The sequence below is a fragment of the Coloeus monedula genome (assembly GCF_965178545.1).
Source record: "Coloeus monedula genome assembly, chromosome: 3".
Taxonomy (NCBI): Eukaryota; Metazoa; Chordata; class Aves; order Passeriformes; family Corvidae; genus Coloeus; species Coloeus monedula.
The window spans coordinates 17,681,949-17,690,931 of record NC_138783.1 but is presented as its reverse complement, the minus strand read 5'-3'; the positions used below and the strand labels follow the sequence as shown (position 1 = coordinate 17,690,931).

Genomic DNA, 8,983 nt, shown 5'->3' with positions numbered 1-8,983 from the left:
ATTTTCACAGAATCATAGAATATGCTGAATTGGAAGGGACTCACAAGGATCAGTGATGTATAGATTTTAGCGCTGCAATGTTGTGTTTTAATATTTCAGCTTTATAAAGACCATGAAAAGCCTGTTTTATCCAGTCTGAATTTGAAGTCTAAAGTTACATGATAGCAGCCTCCTAACATTGGCAAAGGTGCAGTAGGGCAGATGAGATTACAATTGGAAACTCATCAAAGTAAATCGATGCCTCTTTTGGTCCTGAACATTGCAATTAGCTGTCTTCAGCTTCACAAGCAGAAGGGGTGCCTGAGAAAAGGTGCAAAGCTCTTTCTCAGCTTGGACAAGTCATAAAAGTAATTCTGCTGAAATGGATGAAAAAAATGATCCCCCAACAGCTAAACCTGAAGATGAAGTAAGTGTAAGTAGGTGACTTGAACATTCTTGATTTTCTGTATTTCTTGACACTATTAGATCTGTCGTGATCTAATTCTCAAGTACTAAACTTAACATGATGGTTAGATTCAGTATCATTTTCTGTTTTATAGCTCAGTCTGAAAATGTCAACATGTGTTTGTTTATCTCTGGATTGCTAGTAATGCATGTTTTCAGACAATTGAAATAATGGACGTGTCAGTGTGACGACGTAAAAGCTTATATTGGTGTCATGCAGCACCTTTTTCCACAAAGAAGTTAATTTCTAGGCAAGAAAGGCAACATTAAAGGAGGCAAAGTGTTTTGCTTTTCCCAGAGAAGATAGAGAAGGAGATTGTAGTATGAGTGTTAACTCATGACAAAGAAGTAATTAAATAATTTAGTGAAGGGTGATAGTCAAACTGCAACTTTAGCTGGAAACCAATTCTAGAATACAAGAACTAAGTTGCAGCAGAGAGGGAAGCTGAACTGAGAATTATGGTCCATATTGAGAGAAGGGAGCAGCTTAACTTTGCTGTTGTTTTCCTCACTATAAAATGTTTATAGTAAATTAATAAAACGTGGAAATATTGATAACGTAGCACACTGCATTCAATATTCCTATGAATCCCATGTAACAGAGAACTTTGTCATGGATAGCTTGATACATGAACTGCTTTAAAAAAAAAAATAAGATGAGGATTATAGTACATGCAATGAAGACATCAATTGTTTCAAGTGCCCACGTATATATCCAGTGATGTCAATTTTGAGCAATTTTTAACAATACTTGAGAGGATTTAAATTTTAATAATAAATCTCTGTTTAGGTCTAGAGCCACAAAAAGGAGTTACATGGGAAAACTTTAATATAAAATATTATTGTGGGAATCTTGATGAAAGTGATCAAAGTTTCAGATGTCAGAACTCAGCATTCATTGAGCTGCCTCAAGCTGGCCTACTGAACACCTGAGTGTATAAAGGAACTTTGTGACAATCCAGAGCTTTAAACCAACAAACAGGCAATCTGGTTTTCATCCTTAAAGAGACTCAATAAGGTTTGTAAAAAATACAGAAGATGGGTAAATCAAGTGGAGAACACACAAAACAAGTGTAGTTAATTACTTAGATAGAAGACACAAATCTGAAGTATTGCAATTCTGTGTTTAAAGATTTTGTTTGTATTTTTTTTGAGGAAATTGTAGAGGGTCTTTTAACTTAGTCTTTGAACTCTACTTGTTATTACTTATTGCCAAGTTTTCTTCTCTGCTTTGAACATCCTCCACTCTGAGGTCAAAGATTGCTATCTGTTGTATTTGACTACAGGACCAACAGGATATTTGTGGGGATGTTTCTTATGCTCCCTCTGAGGATGTAGAGAGGTGTCTTCTTGATAGTATTACTAGTGCATAATATCAGAGAAACGTATCAAAAAATGTGTTGATGGAGAATTCTGCAGAATTTTCTTTTTTTTTAAAAGCAGAGCTAACATCAAAACCAGAACAGATTTCTTGGAACATTGATCCCCTGAGGTTTGAATAACTCCAGGCATGGGGGTTTCCTGGCTTCTCTGGGCATGGCTCAGGTTCATGGCCCTTGTGGTGAAATACATTCTTCCCCCTCCTCCAGTCTAGCTGGAATGTCCCCTGCTGCTGTATGTGGCTGTTGTGGCTCTCTTCACTGTGCACCAGTGAGGAAAGTGTGGCTCTGTCTTATCCATAGCCCACTTTAGATATGGAAATGTATAATTAGATTTACTCACACTGTCTTTGCCTTCTTGTCTCCTGCTGAACAACCCTAAGGCTCTCAGCTTTTTTCCTGTACATCACATCCTCCAACTCCCTACCTCTGTGATCTTCCTCTGGAATCACTCTGGATTATCAACATCTCTCTTATCCTGATAGGCCCAAAACACAGATGGGGGTCTCCTACTCTTGAGCAAAAGGAAACAAGCACTTATTGTAGGTTATTGCACAACAACACTTTTGCAAATGGCTGGCAGTTGTGCTTGTCATTTCCTATGTGTCAAGCTGCATCAGCAAAGAGGTTTTGTAGCCACTGTATTAAACTTGGCATCCCACAATGAAAACCCAAGAGAGAAATCCTTAGCTGGTTACTTCCAGACTTTCATGGTCTTCTTTCTCATCAAGTGTAGGGATAAAATTAGTAGGGATGAAAAATGACTGTTGTGTCCACACCTTTTAGTCTACAACAGGCTACACCCTCTTGGCAGGATACCTTCTGAAAGGCTTCAAACAATGCAATGCTGGTAAATAGGTGACCATCTTGTTGCACCCTTTCTCCTCGTGGTCTACCTGCTGTAGCTCTGCAGAGGCTAAAAAGGGCCTATTGAGCACAGGGAAGAGCTAAATCTGCCCAAGTCAGGGGCTCTGCTGTTTTGTGTGTCTCTTCTGGTGTGATTGTGAATTCCTCGGTGTATTTTTGTGTGGGCACAGAAGGGGATAGGTGATAGGACAGGGGTTTGTCTCTCAGAGTGAGGCTGTCAGCATCTTGAGCACATCATAGACCAGGTATCACTGGTCGTTGTCAGAGCTTTTTGATTTACACTGCTTGTAGATGATGTATGACTTAGAGATGCCTCTGAGTGGCATAAATTCAGCTGTGAGGTGAGGGAGATCCACTTTGAAGATGCCCTTAAAATGAATCAAGATGTCCCAAAAACAAGGAAAAACACCTATTTGTTTTGGTCTTCATCTTTGAAATGACGAAGTTCAGTTTAATCCTCATATGTATGAGCTCCTGAGCCATGTCATTTTGTCTAAGACTGTTTTGTGCTTCATAGAAGACTGTGCACTAAAACTCCTGCTGCTGATTGCTGACTGGTATTCGTCAACACCTCCAGTCATGGACAACCCACAGCTTTCTAAGGCCGCTCCTTGAGATCTTCCCTCTTACTGGCATCAACATGTTTTTAGAGTATTTTTCCTGAATGTTTCTTGTTTATGTAGCAATATTATCTAACTTATGCTATAATTGTTATGTAAGGAGGAAATGCATGGTGGGTTTGGGTTGTTGGGGTTTTGTTGTGGGGTGTTTTTTTTGTTTGTTTTTTGTTTTTTTTTTTTCTTGTAATTTAATTCTGGTGCAGCTGGGTATAACAGCTAAAACTGTAAAACCAGTGCACTTGGTCAGTAATGCTGTGAGTGGTCCAGGAATTTGCTGGCTAAACTGCAGAGATAAGACAATGAATTGACTTGAGAAAAGGTGATTGAATCTCTAGCTGATCTCACAACAAACCATTGTGACAGGAGTTACCCTAAGAGAGAATTTTATGAAGTGACAGAGACTTCTTCAGGCAGCTCTTGCTGTGCCTGCAGCAACTGATAAACATTATTTGTCTGCTTAAATGTGCTGATTATCTTTTGCTGAGGAAAATGCCTGGGACATGGTGGTGGTGTCTGGTACAAATGGACTTTCCAGACAGATAAGCTGGAGATACCTTATAGGAAGTGGAAACTACTCCTGCAAATATAGAAATGGTCATGTAGTCTTTTGCACCTAGATGAGATGGTCAGGACATATTTTGGATCTAGCTTTAGAAAATGTGGGACTGTAGTTCAAAATAAACTGTCTAGCATCTGGATATCCAGGCGATGATTTTGTGCAGGTCCCATCTCAGCAAGACCTGTGCTGTGCTCTCCTGTTCGCTGGAGATAACTTCTCAGAGGGAGCTAGATATGCAGGAAGAGCCTGTCCATAGCCACCACTCCACATCCTGAAGGAAGTGGAGACTTTTCTCTGAGGAACAGATTGGTTGAGACTTGTTGGTCAGTCAATTCCTGCTAGAAACATTCCACGATTTTTGTTGTCTTTCACCTTATTTTAGGCAGCCAGCATTTCAGTCCAAATGGTATCTGCAGAAGACAAGTTGGCAAAGAGGATTCTGGCAAGGAAAAAGCATGACAAATTGAAGAAAAAAGATAAGTTGCTATGGAATTTTCAAAACAAAATAATTCTCTTTACCCTCATTCTATTCATTTTAGGAGTTGTAACCTGGACATTACTGTGGCTCTTCATTGGTGAGTTGCTGAAAGCTCGTGCCAACTCCTGTATTGTTATTGCCAACAGTACTTTGAGATTACTTTAGGATCTCAGTTGTCCTGAGGGCTGTTTCTAAAATAAACATGGCAATTTTTAAATGGGGTCTGAAAAACTTTTGTCTTACTAAGACTTAACAAGTAATTAGAAAAGCAGGCATATCTGCTGGCTTTAGGGGGTGTGACTTTATTTCAGCGTTATGCGAAACATTTTTATGAGTTTGATTCCTCAGAAATTTTGCCTTCCACTGTGTTTCTTGGGCTTCTGAAGTTCGGGTTATTTTTCAGAATAGATTTAAGGAAGTAAAAGGAGAGTAAAATAAATATGTGTGTAATTAAGCATTAAAAGATGTGTTTTCCTCTTTAGACCCCTGATGCTAATACTGCCTAAGATTCCTTAGGGATGCTCCAGAATCTGGATGTTGATACTGCCTTCATTATGCTGGCTCATTTGTATGGTGGTGTCTTATCTGGTGTGTAGGGAACAGGAGCTCAATTAACCATCATTTGGTACACATGTAGAACGGTTTGGCCATAAAAGTGCAGTGTTCTTTGGGTAGTTGTTTCAAACTAGAAACTAGATTAGGCCAAATAGATTAATTTGGTTTAGAATTTAATAAAAAACCTTAATTGTTATTTTAAAAAAAAAAAAAAAGAAAGAAAAGAAAAAAAGGCTAACTGTCTTCTTTGTTTCTTGCAGTTCAGGCAGAAAACAAAGATGCACTGTATTTTGTTGGACTGTTTCGTGTTGCCAACATAGAGTTTCTTCCAGAATATAGGCAGAAAGAGTCAAAGGAATTCCTCTCTATGGCACAGACTGTGCAGCATGTGGTAAGATGGGTGGGCTACTTGGTTAGCAAAAAAGATCAGAGCTGTGAACAAGTGATGTTCAGGTGCCATTGAAGCTGCTGTGGTGTTCTTACACCCCTTTCACCCCACAGGATTATGTGCAAAGGGTGGCTGTCTAGAGGTATGGAGGAACTGACTGCTTTCAGTTTGTTAATCACAAACTGAGTTTTGAACAGGTCTGTTTGTTTTTTACATTTTACTTAAAATTTTACATACTTCCCCCACAAATCTGTGACTAAAATTCTAAAAAAGTCCTTAAACTCAATTGCCACTTTTTAAACATCAAACAGATGAAATCTTTTGCATTTACACTGGCATCTTCTGCCAGTCTTCTGCCTTAAAGCATCTATAATTACCCTAGGGATCACAAACATATTTACATTTACATTTCCTTCTGATACTAGGTATTCTAAAGACCATTATTCTTCCCAAATACCTTTCAGCAGACGAAGCAGAAACAGAACTCTGGATCAATAGCTGTTCTACAGCAGGAAGAAAAGGGTGGAAATCTTGGTTAAAAGGGAATTTGACTTTGAAGACATTTGGTGTAGAGAGCAAAAATACATTAATGCCAGTCACTGCAGTACTGTCCACACAAGGATTCAAGCGACTGTATAAAAAATGCTAAACAAAAACAAACAAAGAAAAAATGGTAGATACAAGCAAGAAATTTTTCCATAATTACTAAGTTTTTGTCATCTTATAATGTGAACTAATGTTCCTGTTTTCCGGCTCTTTCCAAGTCCTGCATATTAATCATTAAATTTCTTTCAGATAACCAGTGCAGGGTATCACCTTTCCCTGCTCTCCATGGAGCAGCTCTAATCTCCTGTGACTCCTGTGTCTTGCTCTTGTCTCAGAGCATCCTGCCCTTGTCGTGCATAGTGGAGAGAAGTGACAGACAGAAGGTGTTGAGCTGCCAGTGTCACCTCCTCCTACTTGAACATTACTTGGAACTTATTCTTTATCTTTGCCTGAAATCACCAATGCATTTTGCATTGCTGAAACTGGGCTTTGTGGCAACCTTAACTATTGACTAAAATTGGTAGGGAAGTGGGGGATTTAGGATTTTGTTAGTTGTTGTCCTCAAAACCCTTTTGTTCATGGCTGCTGGCCCAAAGACCCCAAGTGGTAGTAGAAGAACCTCTCAAGATAGGTTCTTTTCATTTGATAGTAGCAGTAATACATAAAATCCCTTGTACCTTAGTCTGGAGAACGACTGAGCTCTACCCACTTTTTTCAGGCCTTTAAAATTATTGTTCAAACTTCCCGTTTCAAACAATAAAAGGGATTAATATGGATGTGATTTTTACAGCCTTTGAAATAATCTGTGTCATAGTCCTTTGGGCATTAGTTTTAATCATGAAGCGCAGAGTGAGGTCTGAACAGCTTGAGGTACATGCCACCTTGTGGCTTTGAACAGGAAGGGGAGAGGAAGGTAATTGTCACACTGGTATTATCCCAGCCCAACAACAGGGAGAATCAGGAGCTTGCTTTGCCCAAAGGCAGTCCTTCAGCAGGGAACAGGTAGAGATTTTGCTTCTCCACATGTTTTACACTGTGTGTATTGGAAAGAAATATGTTAATACTAAGCTGTCAGTAAAGAAAATATACACAAATGAATCAAAGTGCAAGAAATTCCATGGAAACATTAAAAAAAAGAATTCCTTAGCTGCGAGGGGAATCAAAGCACTGGGGGTTCTCATCCAGGGAAGATGTGGAGTCTCCGTTCTTGGAGGTAATCAACTGGAAATGGCCCTGAGCAACGTGGTATAGTTGGCCATGCTTTGAGCAGTGAACTAGATGCTCTCCAGAGGCCCTTTCCTGTCTCAGTCTTTCTGTGATTCTGTGGGAAAAGCTCTGATATGTGCTGTTCACTGCACGTTAGTAATAACACAAAAAATGTAATGAGTGTGTGCATGTTTCTGGAAGTTTGGCCTTAAGTTTTAGCATCAGCATAGGGGAGCCCTGTGTGTTTGGGATTTTCTGGGTGAAGGATATGCACCTTTTTCAAAATTCATTTCTATGGAAAGAGCATTACTGTATATGTCAGCTGGCCATGGGCAGAAGATTTGATGTTTCCTGGGAATATTGGATTTGTTATGGGTGCATTGAAGAGCTGGTCTGCCCATCTCCTGCTCTGCCTAGCTTGGCTGATGTATGTCTGGAAGTGTGTGCATGGTGGGTAATCTTGGTGGAAAATAGGTTGTTCGTAGGAATACCTAGGCATGTAGCATTTCTAGGTGTGACTGGTTTTCAGAATGCTAAATCTTTATAATTTCTCTTTCAGATGAACTTGGTCTACACAACTTCTTCTTTCTCCAAATTTTATAAGCAGTCCACCGTCTCAGAAGTCAGGTAAAACTGCAGTTGATGCAATTGCTTTTCTACTGGCCAGTATATAATGTAAGAAGCCTGCAAAACAAGCTTATTTTTAATGGTTATGATTCAATGTCTTTGCTATGTACTTGAACTGATAGCAAAATAGGTTTATAACCTATACCAATTCACTTAACAAAAGTAAGGACAAACTAAAGTCATATAAACAGTTCCTTGTCTGCCAGGAATACAGTGCAAGATGAACAGAAATTATGTCAATAAAGAGGTTTGGTGATACTTTGGCTCATGCAGAACTACTTAAACGTGCTGTTGGAGCACAACTCTGTGTAATTGACTAAATTGCATGTATTTTTTAGGTAATGTTATTGGAATAAAACTATTTTCTACTTATAGAAGAAGCAGGAAATTTCTATGCAATAAAGTATTCTTACTCTAATATTATGCTTGCAATTAATGTTAGAAGTTTAGTTATTTCAGTCCTCTTGAACCCAATACAGTTTTGGTTCAGAAACTGGAGGTTTCTAGGCTGTGTTTGATTCAAAGGTCTTTCTCCCCACTAAAGAGGTAGAGAGTAGTGTGATCATAAACAGCCTCTAATGTGTTACCTAAATAATCTAGGAATCGTTTCTTACATCCTGCAGCACACAGTGCAGGGTGAGATGCATACCAGTGCAGAGCTCTGCGTTTCTGGAGATGATAGTTCTACTGTTTCTGTTCTACTAGTTCTGTTTTGATCTTCAGGAAATAGTCCAGCTCTAATTCATGGGTAGACAATGTGATTTCCATAGATCTCAAAAGTCAGGAGCCCTCAGGAAATTAGCCTAATGAATATTCCCAACTAGATATGAAGAGTGTGTTTGGGTGTTTTGGGGTTTGTCTTGTTTGCTTGATTTTTTTTATGGGGGAAATATATATTCAGTGGGTTAAAGTAATTAAAAATATGGAAATGAGCCATATGCTTCTGAATCTGTACTTCAGAAGCTTGGGCTAAGAGTCTAGTCTTCAGAGAACTTCCAACAGGATGATAATCTGAGCTCTTTTTTTCAGTAACAACAACAATGGAGGCCTTCTCATTCATTTCTGGATCGTATTTGTGGTACCACAGGCAAAAGGGCAGGTGCTGTGTGAGGATTGTGTGGCTGCTGTTTTAAAGGATTCCATTCAGACAAGTATTATTAACCGGACTTCAGTGGGAAGTCTTCAGGGCCTTGCAGTCGACATGGATTCCATTGTCCTAAGTGGTTAGTATTAGAGCATATCCATATCCTTGAGGAAACACTTCAGTAAGCAAACATTTTTACCTTGGAGTAGCAAATTCTATAAATAAACTAA

The 8,983-nt window shown here is 39.1% G+C and overlaps 1 protein-coding gene across 1 annotated transcript in view; it reads left to right on the top strand.

Moving 5' to 3' along the window:
* Positions 1 to 361: 361 nt before the first annotated feature.
* TMPRSS7 (transmembrane serine protease 7) overlaps positions 362 to 8,983 on the top strand; it is a gene marked incomplete at both ends in the record, with an annotated part of 31,252 nt that continues 22,630 nt past the window's right edge. Inside the window, 5 exons of the mRNA XM_082279349.1 lie at positions 362 to 412; positions 4,252 to 4,444; positions 5,163 to 5,293; positions 7,602 to 7,669; positions 8,699 to 8,892. Of these exons, the coding sequence (XP_082135475.1) occupies positions 362 to 412; positions 4,252 to 4,444; positions 5,163 to 5,293; positions 7,602 to 7,669; positions 8,699 to 8,892 (637 nt within the window). The remainder of the gene's footprint in view (positions 413 to 4,251; positions 4,445 to 5,162; positions 5,294 to 7,601; positions 7,670 to 8,698; positions 8,893 to 8,983) is intronic.